General features: G+C 46.1%; 1 protein-coding gene across 1 annotated transcript in view; it reads left to right on the plus strand.

The window, feature by feature from the left end:
* Nucleotides 1-18,388, plus strand: part of LOC138674750 (olfactory receptor 1500-like) — a 33,435-nt gene extending 15,047 nt beyond the window's left edge. Inside the window, exon 2 of the mRNA XM_069762566.1 lies at nucleotides 17,462-18,388. Coding sequence (XP_069618667.1) covers nucleotides 17,462-18,388 — 927 coding nt within the window. The remainder of the gene's footprint in view (nucleotides 1-17,461) is intronic.
* The last annotated feature ends 351 nt before the right edge of the window (nucleotides 18,389-18,739 follow it).

Raw genomic sequence — 18,739 nt, forward strand, 5'->3', positions numbered from 1 at the left:
CTGCACTTCGACACGGAGAGGAGTGTTGGTACCTGCCCATCTTCGGAGTGTACCATCCTAAGAAGCCAGGTCAAATTAGAGTGGTATTCAACTCAAGTGCCAAATGCGAAGACGTGTCATTGAATGATGTCTTACTGTCGGGCCCAGACCTCAACAACCGACTTCTGGAAGTATTACTCTGTTTCCGTAGAGATTCAGTGGCATTTATGGCTGACATACAACAGATGTTCCACTGTTTTCTCGTCAAAGAGGAACACAGAAACTACCTGAGGTTCTTCTGGTACCGTGACAACGACCCGGACGAAGACATCGCAGAGTACCGGATGCGGGTACACATCTTTGGGAACAGTCCTTCCCCAGCGGTCGCAATCTACGGCCTCCGACATTCTGCCAAAAAGGGTGAAGAAGAGTATGGCTCGGACGTCAGGTCCTTTGTGGAAAAGGATTTTTACATGGATGACTGTTTGAAGTCCACACTGACAAGTGAGGCCGCAATCAGTCTACTAAAGAGGACTCGTGACATGCTCGCTCAGTCTAACCTAAGGTTACACAAGATTTCTTCCAACAGCCGAGAGTTGATGGAAGCCTTTCCCTCTGAAGACTATTCCAGCGATCTAAAGGATTTAGACCTCAGCATCGACCCCCTTCCTATGCAGCGGAGCCTTGGATTGCTGTGGGACCTGAAGACAGATACCTTCACCTTTCAGATCAGCAAGGATGAGAAACCCTTCACGCGCAGAGGAGTTCTTTCCTTCGTGAATAGTTTATACAACCCCTTGGGGTTCGTAGCTCCAGTAACCATCCAAGGAAAGCTGATGCTCAGGGACTTCACCCAAGACACTACTGATTGGGATGATCCACTTCCAGCGGGAAAGGCTGACCTGTGGGCAGAGTGGAGGAAGTCTCTTGAAGCCCTGACCAACCTTTGTGTGAAACGACCGTATGCTCCTGTGCCATCCACAGAGGTCAAAACGCAAACACTTTGTATTTTCTGTGATGCATCAGTCAAAGTGATTGCAGCTGTAGCGTACCTCAAATCCACAGACGTAAGCGGACAATGCCATATCGGGTTCGTTATGAGCCGGACGAAATTGGCGCCACTTCGTGAACACACGATACCCAGACTGGAACTCTGTGCTGCTGTCCTCGCAGTTGAGTTGGCCGAGCTGGTCTCGGATGCGATGGGCCTGAAGATCGGGGATGCAGAGTTCTACACCGATAGCAAGGTGGTACTGGGGTACATCTGTAACGAGACACGACGCTTCTACGTCTACGTCAGCAACCGGGTACTTCGGGGAAGAAGATCCACCGACCCTAATCAGTGGCACTACGTACCTTCTCACCACAATCCTGTGGACCACGCAACTGGATCCGTTGCACCCAGTCATCTGAAGGACACTTCATGGTTCACAAGTCCTACCTCTTTGTACCGTTCGATGCCCCACATCAGCAGGCCTGAAACTTTTGAACTTGTGGGTCCAGACACAGATGAAGAGATCCGACCTCAAGTGTCTGCTCTACATACAGAGAATCCAAGCTGCCACCTTGAATCTCACCGGTTCAGCAGGTTCTCCACCTGGAAGTCACTCGTTCGAGCTATAGCTTGTCTGTTTCATGTAACGCAGTCCTACAAGACAGCACTTTCTAGTGATTCTGGAGATCCATCCATCCTTACTCCTGCAATGTTACTCACACAGTAAACCTGTGTCCCGAAAGCTCCACTCGGAGAATTCAATGACAAAGACCTCTACAGACGACAATGGAGGCAAGTACAAAGCGTGTCCAACGTCTTCTGGAATAGATGGAGGAAACAGTATCTCTCCACTCTGCAAACCAGGACAAAGTGGAAGAAAGACCGCCCAAACATTCAATCTGGCGATGTTGTACTCGTCAAAGACAGTCAGTCACATCGGAACGAGTGGCCACTCGACCTAGTCATTAAGACCCTTCCCAGTAAAGATGGGAAAGTGCGGAAAGTAGAGGTCAGAGTGTGCAAGCTTGGAGAAAACAAACTGCTCCTCAGGCCCGTTACCGAGCTTGTATTTTTATTTTCCCCAAAATAACCTAATTGTGGCATCTGTTGACGCCAAGCGGGGAGTGTTCTGCCCATCTTAATGTGCAGAGAGTTAATTATCATGTTATTCAAGTTGTGGCCACTGGAGGTCATCAGTTGCCTACTTTTCATGTTGTTTACCAACCTTTCCCTCCTAAGAGCAATGTCTTATGGGTTAGTTCCGCCCACATTCTTCTTGTGAAGACAAGCTTCAGTAGCCATTTTTCCTCAGATCTGCAGAGAGGCACACGTGCTTCTGTCTCGCTTACTTTCTTACCCCTGTCCTAACAGATCTCGGTACGTTTATAAAGGTTTAATGCATCTTATGTTTGTGTTAGTATTTAAGCCTTATGCAGCTCCTATAGTCAGATATAGTTAGGCAGATGTGCTTTGCAGCTTGCAGTTAGGTTAATGTGTACTCTGCATTTAGATAGATGCATTCTTGTATAGAATAGGGCAGTGCTGTTAGAATTACTGTGTAATGCACTCTGTATAATTCTTGCTGTAATGTCCCAGTTATTTATGTGATTGCACCCTGTATGTGCATATACTGAAATGCTGTTATTCTTTACAGTTTTTCACCAGTCATCCACTATGATCAGTCATCCACTATGATCAGCCATCCACTATGATCAGTCATCCACTATGATCAGTCATCCACTATGATTATTCACTGAACATCCACCTTGTACATCAACATCATTCACTATTCGATCATCTACTATGAATACTGTCCACCATTGTTGTTCAACGTTATAGTTTTGGTTATCATCACCCTAATAAATAAGACTTAAGCATCAACACAGTCTGTTTACTGGGATGTGGATGAAGGTTTAGCCGTATGTTGGAATCCACACAGCATCCTACGTGGAGGAAGACAGAACATCCACACTACTAATGTTAGTAGTGTGTATGTGCAAAATTTCAGCGCTCTAGCTCTTAAATTTAAGGGTTAAATTGCGGAAAAAATTGGTGTGGGCTCCCGCGCAATTTTCTCTGCCAGAGTAGTAAAGCCAGTGACTGAGGGCAGATATTAATAGCCTGGAGAGGGTCCATGGTTATTGGCCCCCCCTGGCTAAAAACATCTGCCCCCAGCCACCCCAGAAAAGGCACATCTGTAAGATGCGCCTATTCTGGCACTTGGCCACTCTCTTCCCATTCCCGTGTAGCGGTGGGATATGGGGTAATGAAGGGTTAATGCCACCTTGCTATGTTAAGGTGACATTAAGCCAGATTAATAATGGAGAGGCTTCAATTATGACACCTATCCATTATTAATCCAATTGTATGAAAGAGTTAAAAAAAACACAAGCACATTATTAAAAAGTATTTTAATGAAATAAACACACCGTTTGTTTTAATATTTTATTGTACGCTCAATCCACTGGCTGAAGACCCTCGTTCTGTAACAAATAAAAAATAATAAACCAACAATATCCATACCTTCCGTAGATCTGTAACGTCCCACGTTGTAAATCCATCTGAAGGGGTTAAAATATTTTACAGCCAGGAGCTCTGCTAATGCAGCGCTGCTTGTGGCTGTAAACCCCAGCGAATGAAGGTAATATAGGTCAATGACCTGTAGTTACCTTCATTCGCGGTGATGCGCCCCCTGCTGGATGTCCCTGGAGCATGGGAAAAGTTCCCAGGCTCGAGGTCATATGAGGACATCCAGCAGGGGGCGCATCACCGCGAATGAAGGTAACTATAGGTCATTGACCTACATTACCTTCATTCGCTGGGGTTTACAGCCACGAGCACAGCTGCATTAGCAGAGCTTGTGGCTGTAAAATATTTTAACCCCTTCAGATGGATTTACAACGTGGGACGTTACAGATCTACGGAAGGTATGTATATTGTTGGTTTATTATTTTGTATTTGTTACAGAGCGAGGGTCTTCAGCCAGTGTATTGAGCGTACAATAAAATATTAAAACAACCTGTGTTTTTATTTCATTAAAATACTTTTTAATAATGTGTGAGTGTTTTTTTTAACCATTTAATGCAAATGGATAATAATGGATAGGTGTCAGAATTGACGCCTCTCCATTATTAATCTGGCTTAATGTCACCTTACAATAGCAAGGTGACATTAACCCTTCATTACCCCATATCCCACCGCTACACGGGAATGGGAAGAGAGTGGCCAAGTGCCAGAATAGGCGCATCTTCCAGATGTGCCTTTTCTGGGGTGGCTGGGGGCAGATGTTTTTAGCCAGGGGGGGCCAAAAACCGTGGACCCTCTCTAGGCTATTAATATCTGCCCTCAGTCACTTGTGTTGCCAGTCCTGTATGCCATCTGTCAAATAGTGGGCCACAGAAAGCCTACTGTCTGTTTTTTTATTTTTATTATTTTGGTTTTAAAATTCTCCCTGAAAAAAAAATAAACAGTGGGAGATTAATATTGGTCTTTGTGCTTTGTGTGCCAGTCCTGTGTGCCATTTCTCAAATAGTGGGCCACAGAAAGCCTAGTGTCTGTTTTTTTATTTTTTTTTATTTTGGTTTTAAAATTCTCCCTGAAAAAAAAATAAACAGTGGGAGATTAATGTTGGCCTTTGTGCTTGTGTGCCAGTCCTGTGTGCCATCTTTCAAATAGTGAGCCACAGAAAGCCTAGTGTCTGTTTTTTGTTTTTTTTTTGTTTTTAAAATTCTCCCTGAAAAAAAAAAAATAAACAGTTTTTATTTTGGTTTTAAAATTCTCCCTGAAAAAAAAAAAATAAACAGTGGGAGATTAATATTGGCCTTTGTGCTTGTGTGCGCGCCAGTCCTGGGTGCCATCTCTCAAATATTGGGCCACAGAAAGCCTAGTGTCTGATTTTGTTTTTTTTTTATTTCGGTTTTAAAATTCTCCCTGAAAAAAAAAAATAAACAGTGGGAGATTAATATTGGCCTTTGTGCTTGTGTGCCAGTCCTGGGTGCCATCTGACAAATAGTGGGCCACAGAAAGCCTAGTGTCTGTTTTTTGTTTTTTTTTATTTTGGTTTTAAAATTCTCCCTGAAAAAAAAAAAAAAAAAACAGTGGGAGATTAATATTGGCCTTTGTGCATGAGTGACAGTCCTGCGTGTGTGGCATCTCTTCTCATTTGGTGCCACAGAAAACATAGTGTGTAACATTGTGCCTGATTTTCCTTGCAGTCTCACCCACCTATAAAGGGATCTCTAAATCCTACAGAAGTTTGAGTTCACCTTGTAAGTTGTTGAACAGTAACAAATACCGTTACTTTGGTTACGTTTTTAAAACAATGAGGAAGTCTGGTGGAAGAGGTCGTGGCCGTGGGCATTCATTGCCAGCTGGTAATGATGGTAGTGGTGGTGGAGCATCAGGTGGTCGTGGGAAAAACAATATAGCACCTAAGTCTCGAGCTGTGAAGCCAGGTTCGTCGTCTGGCTACACAAGGCCTCGAACGCTCCCTTTTCTGGGAGTAGGAAAACCGCTTTTAAAGCCGGAGCAGCAAGAGCAAGTTTTGGCTTACCTTGCTGACTCAGCCTCTAGCTCTTTTGCCTCCTCTTCTGAAGCTGGTAAATGTAAAAGCAGCGCGTCATTAGTGGATGTCAGGGACAAGTCGCTTCCTTGTCCTCTTCAGCAAAAACAACAACAAAGAAGGATGCGGCAGGCGACACAACGGGTTACTCCATGGAGCTCTTTACACATACCGTCCCTGGCTTAGAAAGTGAAACAGTTAACAGGCCATGCCCATTACAAGTTGAATCGGACATGCACAGCCACAGCCAGATTACTATGTTGTTTCTTTTACTCAGACCACAACATTGCCCTCGCAGTGTACTGATCCAGAATCAGACCCTGATGAGACTATGGTGCCCCGTCACGAACGCTATACCACATACTTACACGGTGAAACAGACAAAGTTGCACACGAGATAGAAGAGGAGGTTATAGATGACCCAGTTGTTGACCCCGATTGGCAGCCATTGGGGGAACAGGGTGCCGGCGGCAGTAGTTCTGAAGTAGAGGAGGAGGGGCCGCAGCAGGCCTCAACATCGCAACAGGTTCCATCTGCCGGGCCCGTATCTGGCCCAAAACGCGTGGCAAAGCCAAAACCTGTTGGAGGACAGCGTGGCTATCCGGTTAAAGCTCAGTCTGCAATTCCTGAAAAGGTATCCGATGCTAGAAAGAGTGCAGTCTGGCATTTTTTTAAACAACATCCAATTGATCAGCTCAAAGTCATCTGTCAAAAATGTTCAACTACCTTAAGCAGAGGTCAGAATCTGAAAAGTCTAAATACAAGTTGCATGCATAGTCATTTAACCACCATGCATTTGCAAGCCTGGACTAACTACCAAACGTCCCTTAAGGTTGTAGCACCCTCGGCCAATGAAGCTAGTCAGCAACGCAACGTCCCTTCCGTCACTATAAGGCCACCATTTTCGGCACCACCTGCAGTATCTGTGCAGGTTTCGTTGCCTAGCCAAAGCAGTCACGGTCAGGGAATCACCAGTTTCGTAGTAGGAAACACTGCATCTAGGGCACCGGCGGCAAGAATACCGTCTCCAACCGTCTCTCGGTCTGCCATGTCCACCGGCACCCCCGCTAGTTCCACGATCTCCAGCTCTCCAGTCCAGCTCACCCTACATGAGACTCTCGTTAGAAAAAGGAAGTACTTAGCTTCGCATCCGCGTACACAGGGTTTGAATGCCCACATAGCTAGACTAATCTCGTTAGAGATGATGCCCTACCGGTTAGTTGAAAGCGAAGCTTTCAAAGCCCTGATGGACTACGCTGTACCACGCTACGAGCCACCCAGTCAACACTTCTTTTCGAGAAAAGCCATCCCAGCCCTCCACCAGCATGTTAAAGAGCGCATCATCCATGCACTCAGGCAGTCTGTGAGTACAAAGGTGCACCTGACAACTGATGCATGGACCAGTAGGCATGGCCAAGGACATTACGTGTCCATCACGGCACACTGGGTGAATGTGGTGGATGCAGGGTCCACAGGGGACAGCAATTTTGGGACAGTTCTTCCTAGCCCATTGTCTAGGAAACAGTTGGCTGTAGCCGTTCGCACCCCCTCCTCCTCCTCGTCGTCCTCCTGAAGAAGCGAGAGCTCATCCACAGACTGCAGTCGCACAACCACTTCATCCGCAGCTGCCACTGTTGCACACCAGGTGTCCCATTATGGGGCAGCTACTGCCAAGCATCAGCAGGCTGTATTGGCTATGAAGTGTTTGGGCGACAACAGACACACCGCGGAAGTTCTGTACGAGTTCTTGCAGAAAGAAACGCAGTCGTGGCTGGGCACTGTACAGTCATGGCCAAAAGTTTTGAGAATGAGACAAATATTAATTTTTCCAAAGTCAGCTGCTTCATTTTTTCTAATGGCAATTTGCATATATTCCTGAATGTCAGAGTGATCAGCTTAACAGTAATTACTGTACTTGCAAAGTCAATATTTGCCCAGAAAATGAACTTTAACCCCCAAAACACATTTCAACATCATTGCAGGCCTGCCTTAAAAGGAGCAGCTAACATCGTTTTAGTGATTGATCCATTAACACAGGTGTGGGTGTTGACGAGGACAGGGCTGGCGATCAATCAGTCATGATTAAGTAAGAATGACATCACTGGACACTTTAAAAGGAGGCTGGTGCTTGGAATCATTGTTTCTTTTCAGTTAACCATGGTTATCTCTAAAGAAACACGTGCAGCCATCATTGCACTGCACAAAAATGGCCTAACAGGGAAGAGTATCGCAGCTACAAAGATTTCACCTCAGTCAACAATCTATCGCATCATCAAGAACTTCAAGGAGAGAGCTTCCATTGTTGTCAAAAAGGCTCCAGGGCGCCCAAGAAAGACCAGCAAGCGCCAGGACCGTATCTTAAAACTGTTTCAGCTGCGGGATCGGACTACCAGCAGTGCCGAGCTTGCTCAGGAATGGCAGCAGGCTGGTGTGAGTGCTTCTGCACGCACTGTGAGGCGGAGAATCTTTGAGCAAGGCCTGGTTTCAAGGAGGGCAGGAAAGAAACCACTTCTCTCCAGAAAAAACATCAGGGACCGACTGATATTCTGCAAAAGGTACAGGGAGTGGACTGCTGAGGACTGGGGCAAAATCATTTTCTCTGATGAATCCCCTTTTCGATTGTTTGGGACATCTGGAAAACAGCTTATTCGGAGAAAAAGGGGTGAGCGCTACCACCAGTCTTGTCTCATGCCAACTGTAAAGCATCCTGAAACCATTCATGTGTGGGGTTGCTTCTCAACCAAGGGAATCGGCTCACTCACACTCTTGCCTAAAAACACAGCTATGAATAAAGAATGGTACCAGAATGTCCTCCAAGAGCAACTTCTCCCAACCGTCCAAGAGCAGTTTGGCGCCCAACAATGCCTTTTCCAGCATGATGGAGCACCTTGCCATAAAGCAAATGTGATAACTAAATGTCTCATGGAACAAAACATAGAGATTTTGGGTCCATGGCCTGGAAACTCTTAATCCCATTGAGAACTTGTGGTCAATCATCAAGAGACGGGTGGACAAACAAAAACCAACAAATTGTGGCAAAATGCAAGCATTGATTATGCAAGAATGGACTGCTATCAGTCAGGATTTGGTCCAGAAGTTGATTGAGAGCATACCAGGGAGAGTTGCAGAGGTCTTGAAGAAGAAGGGTCAACACTGCAAATATTGACTTGCTGCATTAACTCATTCTAACTGTCAATATAACCTATTGGTACTCATAATATGATTGCAATTATATTTCTGTATGTGATATAAACATCAGGCAAACACTAATAAAAACCAGAGGGCAGCAGATCATGTGAAAATATAATTTTGGTGTCATTCTCAAAACTTCTGGCCATGACTGTAGATCTTGAGGCAGGCAAGGTAGTGAGTGATAACGGAAGGAATTTCATGGCTGCCATCTCCCTTTCCCAACTGAAACACATTCCTTGCCTGGCTCACACCTTAAACCTGGTGGTGCAGTGCATCCTGAAAAGTTATCCGGGGTTATCCAACCTGCTCCTCAAAGTGCGTGGACTTTGCTCGCATATCCGCCGTTCGTCCGTACACTCCAGCCGTATGCAGACCTATCAGCGGTCTTTGAACCTTCCCCAGCATCGCCTAATCATCGACGTTGCAACAAGGTGGAACTCAACACTGCACATGCTTCAGAGACTGTGTGAACAGAGGCGGGCTGTTATGTTTTTGTGGGAGGATACACATACACGGGCAGGCAGTTGGATGGCAGACATGGAGTTGTCAGGTGTGCAGTGGTCGAAGGTACAAGACCTGTGTCAAGTCCTTCAGTGTTTTGAGGAATGCACACGGCTGGTTAGTGCAGACAACGCCATAATAAGCATGAGCATCCCCCTAATGCGTCTGCTGATGCAAAGTTTGATGCACATAAAGGAGCAGGCGTCTGCAGCTGAGGAAGAGGAAAGCCTTGAAGACAGTCAGCCATTGTCTGGTCAAGGCAGTGTACAGGACGAGGTAGCAGGCGAACAGGAGGAGGAGGAGGACGAGGAGGATGATGGGGATGATTATTTTTGTAATGAGGAAGCTTCTCCGGGGCCAATAGCAACTGGTGGCGTTGCAAGGGCGGGGTCAGGTTTTTTGAGGGAGACAAGTGACTTAGATGTGCCTGAAACTGCCCCTCAACTCAGCACAACCGCAGATTTGACAGCTGGAACTTTGGCCCACATGGCGGATTATGCCTTACGTATCCTCAAAAGGGACACACGTATTTGTAAAATGATGTTCGATGACGATTACTGGTTTGCCTGTCTCCTTGATCCTCGCTATAAAGGCAAATTGCAAAATATTATGCCACATGAAAACCTGGAACAAATATTAGCAACCAAACAATCAACTCTTGTTGACCGTTTGATTCAGGCATTCCCAGCACACAGCACCGGTGATCGTTATCACACAAGCTGCAGGGGGCAGCAGGCCAGAGGTGTTAGAGGTGCACAAATCAGAAGTGGCGTTGGACAGAGGGGTTTTCTGACCAGGTTGTGGAGTGATTTTGCTATGACCGCAGACAGGACAGGAACTGCAGCATCAATTCAAAGTGACAGGAGACAACATTTGTCCAGTATGGTTACTAACTATTTTTCATCCCTTATCGACGTTCTCCCTCAACCGTCATCCCCATTTGATTACTGGGCATCCAAATTAGACACCTGGCCAGAATTGTCAGAATATGCATTGCAGGAGCTTGCTTGCCCAGCAGCTAGTGTCCTATCAGAAAGAGTATTCAGTGCTGCAGGTTCAATATTAACTGAAAAAAGGACTCGTCTGGCTACCCAAAATGTTGATGATCTAACCTTCATTAAAATGAACCACAACTGGATTTCGAATTCTTTTGCCCCACCTTGCCCGGATGACACCTAGCTTTCCTATGAAAAGGTCCTTGTGGACTGCTCTGACTGACTTTTCCAATCTCGTAATTTGCAGCAGCTGTTTGTCCAGCATACGACATGTTTACACCTCCCTAAATGGCCAAACTCCCCCCACGGGGCCGTGGTCTCGCCACTTGGCGGAAGCACCCGTGAGAGTGCCGTTTGTCTGAAGAGGTGGGTGTGCACGCTTTTGGTCGACGGCACTGCCACTGGGTCCCTCATAGTACAATAAAGTGTCTCTGGCGGTGGTGGTGCGCACCCATCGTCAGACACACCGTTGTAACATGAGGGGCCCTGGGCCTGTACCACCGGCCACAAGAGATTTCCCCCCCAGCTCAAACAGTGCTCTACCCCTTGCAAATTTATCTCTCACAGTTCCATCAATGTTTAGTCTATGCGCTGACATCCTTCAATGCCTGGCACTGACAATACAAATGTGTTGACATGTATGATGCAACTTAAAATAGTCAGGGGCAGTGTCCTATATTTACACCAGTAAATACTTAGCGCCAAATTACTAGGTCTGAAACTCAGCAGAGTAGCCCACCCCTGTACCTAATTATTCCACCCTTTTGTGTTTTCGTTTTGTTGTATTGCGAGACATTAACATCTATTTATTTTTTGTGAGTACTAACTGTCAGACACTCATTACAATCGGCCTCCGCTGACAACACCAATGCTGCCTGTGTACCCCTGCAAGAGAATTCCAAGTGTCTACAGCCCACTTTTGTTATGTTAGGCCTAGTAAGCCTGTCTGCGGTCCCTCCTTCCACTAGTCCTCCACTGACCAGACCACTGCTGCCCGTGTACCCCTATAACCTAGTTTAAAGTGGCTACAGCCTAATTTTGTTATGTTAGGCCTAGTAAGCCTGTCTGCGGTCCCTCCTTCCACTAGTCCTCCACTGACCAAACCACTGCTGCCCGTGTACCCCTGGAACCTATTTTAAAGTGGCTACAGCCTAATTTTGTTATGTTAGGCCTAGTAAGCCTGTTTGCGGTCCCTCCTTCCACTAGTCCTCCACTGAGCAGACCACTGCTGCCCGTGTACCCCTGGAACCTATTTTAAAGTGGCTACAGCCTAATTTTGTTATGTTAGGCCTAGTAAGCCTGTTTGCGGTCCCTCCTTCCACTAGTCCTCCACTGACCAGACCACTGCTGCCCGTGTACCCCTGGAACCTAGTTTAAAGTGACTACAGCCTAATTTTGTTATGTTAGGCCTAGTAAGCCTGTTTGCGGTCCCTCCTTCCACTAGTCCTCCACTGACCAGACCACTGCTGCCCGTGTACCCCTGGAACCTATTTTAAAGTGCCTACAGCCTACTTTTTTCTTTATTTTATAATTATAAAGCCCAGATGGACTACGCTGTACCACGGTACGAGCTACCCAGTCGTCACTTCTTTTGCGAGAAAAGCCATCCCAGCCCTCCACCATCATGTAAAAATCCGCTTTGTCCATGCTCTCAGGCAATCTAATAGTAGAAAGGTGCAGCTGACAACAGATGCATGGACCAGTAGGCATGTCCACGGAAGGTTACATGTCCATTACGGCGCACTGGGTTAATGTGGTGGATGCATGGTCCACAAGGGACAGCCTACTAAGTCTGTCTGCAGTCCCTAATTGAAATTGTCCTCCGCTTACCACACCAATGCTGCCTGTGTACCCCTGGAACATTTTATAAACTGCATTGAGCCAAATTTTTTGTTTAAGGCCTACTACCAGTGTCTGCCGCTCCAAGGTGTTCTCCAGGTTGCCTTTCCTGAGCTTCGATCATCAGGCTCTTGTTAAACATTTTTTTAATCAAACTGCAGTGGGGCTAGTACTTGGGTTGGGGCCTACTACCAGTGTCTGCCGCTCCAAGGTGTTCTCCTGGTTGCCTTTCCTGAGCTTCGATCTTCAGGCTCTTGTGAAACAGTTTTTTAATCAAACTGCAGTGGGGCTAGTACTTGGGTTGGGGCCTACTACCAGTGTCTGCAGCTCCAAGGTGTTCTCCAGGTTTCCTCTCCATAGCTTCGAGCTTCTAGCTCTCATTTAGTAGTTGTTGAAAACAACACTTCATTAAGCCTACAAGTTGGGTCTGGGTTGTAGAGACGGTGTCTTCCGCTCCAAGGTGTTCCCCAGGTTTCCTCTCCATTGCTTCGAGCTTCTAGCTCTAGTTTAGTAGTTGTTGAAACAACACTGCATTAGGCCTACAAGCTGGGTCTGGGTTGTAGAGACGGTGTCTTCCGCTCCAAGGTGTTCCGCAGGTTTCCTCTCCATTGCTTCAATCTTCATGCTCGTCATAAGTAGTTGTTGAAAACAACACTGCATTAGGCCTACAAGTTGGGTCTGGGTTGTAGAGACGGTGTCTTCCGCTCCAAGGTGTTTACCAGGTTTCCTCTCCATTGCTTCAATCCTCATGCTCGTCTTAAGTAGTTGTTGAAAACAACACTGCATTAGGCCTACAAGTTGGGTCTGGGTTGTAGAGACGGTGTCTTCCGCTCCAAGGTGTTCCCCAGGTTTCCTCTCCATAGCTTCGAGCTTCTAGCTCTCGTTTAGTAGTTGTTGAAAACAACACTGCATTAGGCCTACAAGTTGGGTCTGGGTTGTAGAGACGGTGTCTTCCGCTCCAAGGTGTTCCCCAGGTTTCCTCTCCATAGCTTCGAGCTTCTAGTTCTCGTTTATTAGTTGTTAAAACAACACTGCATTAGGCCTTCAAGTTGGGTCTGGGTTGTTGTTATGGACCTGGTGGTTAGGAGCACCTGGAATGACCTGATGGTTAAACTAACACAGGACAAGCTCTGGGAAGTGGGAGCTCTGCTGACCGCAATCCCTAATCCTATCACACACACTAGAAATAGCCGTGGAGCGTACCTAACTCTGCCTAGACACCTCTTCACAGCCTAAGAGCTAGCTACCCCTAGAGAAAGGAAATAAAGCCTACCTTGCCTCAGAGAAATTCCCCAAAGGAAAAGGCAGCCCCCCACAAATACCAGTGTCTGCCACTCCAAGGTGTTCTCCTGGTTGCCTTTCCTGAGCTTCGATCTTCAGGCTCTTGTTAAACTTTTTTTAATTAAACTGCAGTGGGGTAGTACTTGGGTTGGGGCCTACTACCAGTGTCTGCCGCTCCAAGGTGTTCTCCAGGTTGAATTTCCAGAGCTTCAATCTTCAGGCTCTTGTTAAACTTTTTTTAATTAAACTGCAGTGGGGTAGTACTTGGGTTGGGGCCTACTACCAGTGTCTGCCGCTCCAAGGTGTTCTCCAGGTTGAATTTCCAGAGCTTCAATCTTCAGGCTCTTGTTAAACTTTTTTTAATTAAACTGCAGTGGGGTAGTACTAGGGTTGGGGCCTACTACCAGTGTCTGCCGCTCCAAGGTGTTCTCCAGGTTGCCTTTCCTGAGCTTCAATCTTCAGGCTCTTGTTAAACATTTTTTTAATTAAACTGCAGTGGGGTAGTACTTGGGTTGGGGCCTACTACCAGTCTCTGCCGCTCCAAGGTGCTCTCCAGGTTGCCTTTCCTGAGCTTCAATTTGCAGGCTCTTGTTAAACAGTTTTTTAATTAAACTGCAGTGGGACTAGTACTTGGGTTGGGGCCTACTACCAGTGTCTGCCGCTCCTTGATATTCTCCTCCACTTAACAACCAGTGCCGCCTGTTTACTTCTGTTACCAATTTTGAACTGCATTTAGCCTACTTACTGATTTGGGCCTACTCTCTGTGTCAGCCTCTCATTACAGTTGTTCTCCACTGAACAAAGCAATGCCCCCTGGTTAGTCCTGTTACCATTTTTGAACTGCATTTAGCCCACTTTATTATTTGGGCCTATATCTGTGTTTCCTCCTCATCCTGCCCATTGCCCAGCCAGTGAGAGTCTGCTGGTACATTGACCCAGAACGCTACATTCCCCGTGCACGCTACACAGCCAGAATGTGACCCTGCTGAAAGTCAGGTTCCCCTTCCCGCATACCATACCACCTTACACGGGGACAAAGAGGACGGTGCAGATGAAAGTGTAGGTTCCGTCATCAGGTGGGGGGGAATACTCATTGGCGACATCACTGGCACAGAGCCCCTCATAGTACGCAAAAGTGTCGCTGCCGGTGGGAGGTGCCCCCGCCGTGCAAACACACCGCCGTACTTTGAGGGGCCCTGTGCCAGTGCCAATGCCAAACAGTGCCCCCCTCCCTGCTTGCTCAGGATCACTGCACTTTCAAAGTTGAAATACTTACCTCGCCATGCTCTAATGCCGTGACATGGTCCAGATTTCCTGGGCCCACAAAATTCTTGAACCAGCCCTACCCCCAACAACTTTAGCCAAATGACCCCCAATTTCCAATGCCTAACTATTATTATAAGGGAAATTAAGATTGACAAGCTTCATTAAGAAGAATTGATGGTTTTGCCATTAAAATGGACACTCTAGGTGTTTTCCTGGCCCCCACTCACTGCCGACTATGCTGCCCCATTGTCTTGCATTGGGTTTCATGTTTCGGTCGATCCCGACTTTACGACATAATCGGCCGATTTCACTCAACCCGACTTTTGAGATAGTCGGGCTTTGCGAAACCCGACTCGACTCTAAATTAGTCAAGGTCGCTCAACCCTAGTGACCACAACATGATAGCGATTGGTGTTGGCTGTTACAGACCTGCAAAATGGTCCAGAATAAATAAACAAGGAAAAGGGTTTATTTCTTCACTGCTAAAAAGTCCAATAAGGAGAGGCGGACATCATGGATGAACCAGGAGAAATTCAAGATCAGTTACATTTCCAACTAGTGTTGAGCGATACCGTCCGATACTTGAAAGTATCGGTATCGGATAGTATCGGCCGATACCCGAAAAATATCGGGTATCACCGATACCGATATCCGATACCAATACAAGTCAATGGGACATCAAGTATCGGAAGGTATTCTCATGGTTCCCAGGGTCTGAAGGAGAGGAAACTCTCCTTCAGGCCCTGGGATCCATAGGGATGTGTAAAATAAAGAATTAAAATAAAAAATATTGATATGCTCACCTCTCCGGCGGCCCCTGGACTTCACGCTGCTAACCGGGAGGCTTCTTTGTTTAAAATGCGCGCCTTTAGGACCTGGGAATGACGTCCCGGGTTCTGATTGGTCGCGTGCCGCCCATGTGACCGGCACGCGACCAATCAGAGGCTGCGACGTCATTCGCAGGTCCTCAATTCCAAGAATTAGCAGTTTTGTGAATGAGAATGACGTCCCGGCTTCTGATTGGCCGCGTGTCGGTCACATGGGCGGCACGCGGCCAATCAGAAGCCGCGACGTCATTCTCATTCACAAAACTGCTAATTCTAGGAATTGAGGACCTGCGAATGTAGTCGCGGCCTCTGATTGGTCGCGTGCCGGTCACATGGGCGGCACGCGACCAATCAGAACCCGGGACGTCATTCACCGGTCCGAAAGGCGCGCTTTTTAAACAAAGAAGCCTCCCGGATAGCAGCGTGAAGTCCAGGGGCCGCCGGAGAGGTGAGCATATCAATATTTTTTATTTTAATTCTTTATTTTCCACATCCCTATTGATCCGATACCGATACCCGATATCACAAAAATATCGGATCTCGGTATCGGAATTCCGATACCGCAAATATCGGCCGATACCCGATACTTGCGGTATCGGAATGCTCAACACTATTTCCAACGCATTATGGAGTTCACTTACTTCTTCAGAACATACTTCTCTCATTATTAGACCTCTTGGCAACAGAAAAAAAAATCATTATCTATTCAGCCTGGATCATGACATTATAACACACATTGTTCAAAGCCTCGTCAGCACCTTAGGGGGAGCACATTGTAATGTTGTGACATTGTGACTTGTGGTGACATGCGAGACATACTCACTGCCGGAAACTCGGTACCAAGTGAAGATCATGGAATCCAATGTGAGAAGACGTGCGGAGTACCAGACGATGCTGGTAAGCGGTGAGGTGAAATTTTTTTTTAATTTATATTTGTTAGTGTTGAGCATTCCGATACTGCAAATATCGGGTATCAGCTGATATTCGTTGTATCGGATTTCCGATCCTGAGTTCTGATACTTTTAAGATATTGGATACCGGAATTGGAAGTTCCCATAGTGCAATGATGCACTATAATGGAGTGTGGGCGGTGCGTGGGCAGAGACTGCGTGTCTGTATGTGCGGGCGGGATCTGTGCGTGCCCATGGGGGGTCTGTGCGGGCCTGCCGGGGGTCTGTACGGGCCTCTCGGGGGTCTGTGCGGCCTGCCAGGGGTCTGTACGGCCTGCTGGGGGTCTGTGTGGCTTGCCGGGGGTCTGTGTGGCTTGCCGGGGGTCTGTGTGGCTTGCCGGGGGTCTGTTCGGGCCTCTCGGGGGTCTGCCGGGGGTCAGACCCCCGGCAGGCCGTACAGACCCCCGAGAGGCTCGAACAGACCTCTGGCAGGCCGCACAGACCCCCGACAGGCTGCACAGACCCCCCGAGAGTCCCGTACAGACCCCCGTCAGGCCCGCACAGAACCCCCACGGTCCCACACAGACATGCAGTCTCCGCCCACGTACCGCCCACACTCTTCCCCCCTCCAGAACAGGATGTACAAGGAAAGAAAGGGCTTATTTTCATTCTGATATTTGTATCCCATTGACTTGGTTTCCGATATCGGAATCGGCAATATCTGATATTTTTTGGGTATCGGCCGATACAATCTGATCCCAATATTTCCGAATATCGGAAGGTATCGCTCAACACTATTTGTTATGTGTTGATTTCTATAAAGACCACAGACATTATTAAGAAACACTTGAGTTGCATGATATGATACAAACTGATTTTCTCCAACAAAATTTGCGCAATATGCAAAATTGGAATCTCATCAGATTAGTTTTTCTTGAATTTTCATGAAAAAAAAAGAACTCATCATATAGGATAAAAACTGCAACGTTTATGGCTGTCAAAAGATTAATACATTTTTTGTGTGTAGTTATTGCCAAGAAGTCATGCAAAAGTTGTAAAATATTAAGCACTTCCTTAATTATAATTTGTTTCTAGTTGATGAAATCTTATTGCTGATCATTTTCTTTTTATTCTAGGAGAATAACTTGACTGTGGTCAAAGAGTTTTTTCTCTTAGGCTTCCAAGGCAGTCAATGCTTCAGAATCTCCTTGTTCTGTCTTCTCCTGGTGGTTTACTGTGGGACAATATGTGGGAACCTCCTGATCATCACCCTGGTGTCCACCAGCAAGAACCTCCACACTCCAATGTACTTCTTCATCTCACAACTGTCCATCAGTGACATCTTGGTGACCACAAATATTGTCCCCAACATGCTTCACATTCTACTAAATGAAGGGGCTACCATTTCTTTTGCTGGTTGCATCACTCAGTTTTGTTGTTTCGGTGCTATGGAATCATCTGAATGTTTTCTTCTCACAGTGATGTCCTACGACAGATATGTGGCCATTTGTAACCCTCTTCGGTACACCTCTATTATGACAAGTGCATATTGTGTGAAATTAACAATTATTTCTTGGTTACTTGGCTTTGCTATTACATTACTTGACACAATTTCAATACCTATTCTTTCATTTTGTGGATCAAATATCATTGACCATTTTTTCTGTGATATTCTTGCTTTGATAGAAATTGCCTGTTCCGACACCTTTATGGTACAAATAAAGAGCTTTGTACTAAGCGTACCCGCCATCTTTATACCAACCTCAATAATAATCTTTTCTTATACTAATATTGTTCTTGTTATTCTAAGAATCCCATCCAATACTAGCAGACAGAAAGCCTTCTCCACCTGCAGCTCCCACCTCACTGTGGTCTCCATATTCTACTGGACAATATTCAGTGTCTATGTTGTCCCAACAAAGAAGCAAACAATGACCATCACTAAAGTCCTATCCTTGCTGTATACTGTATTTACCCCTATGATTAACCCTATAATATATAGTTTCAGAAATAAAGATACTAAGGAAGCAGCATGTAACATAATCCATAAATTTGTCACTTGACGTAAAATCCATGACCAACGTATAAATCTGCAGCTGACTTCTATCTGCTCTCTAAATCGACAATGAATTAACAAATGGCATCGAACTGTAGGACGATGGAACAAACTGAACCCAGCTCTGCGTTTTAGACAGGTGCAATGAAGTGGATGACTGTCTTGTATAATTTGTAGTTTTTTTTTTGCTTTTTTTTATTATTCAACCATTTTTACATCTTGTAAAATCTATTTCCTTATAAATTGGACTCTCTTCTGAGCATGGCTCTCTTGACATCTACTCTTAAAATAATTGTTTAGCCCCAAATTTGTAGTTTTGACATGTGAACAACTATTTTCTTAAAAGAATTCTAGAATT

Source organism: Ranitomeya imitator, chromosome 4 (genome assembly GCF_032444005.1).
Source record: "Ranitomeya imitator isolate aRanImi1 chromosome 4, aRanImi1.pri, whole genome shotgun sequence".
NCBI lineage: Eukaryota > Metazoa > Chordata > Amphibia > Anura > Dendrobatidae > Ranitomeya > Ranitomeya imitator.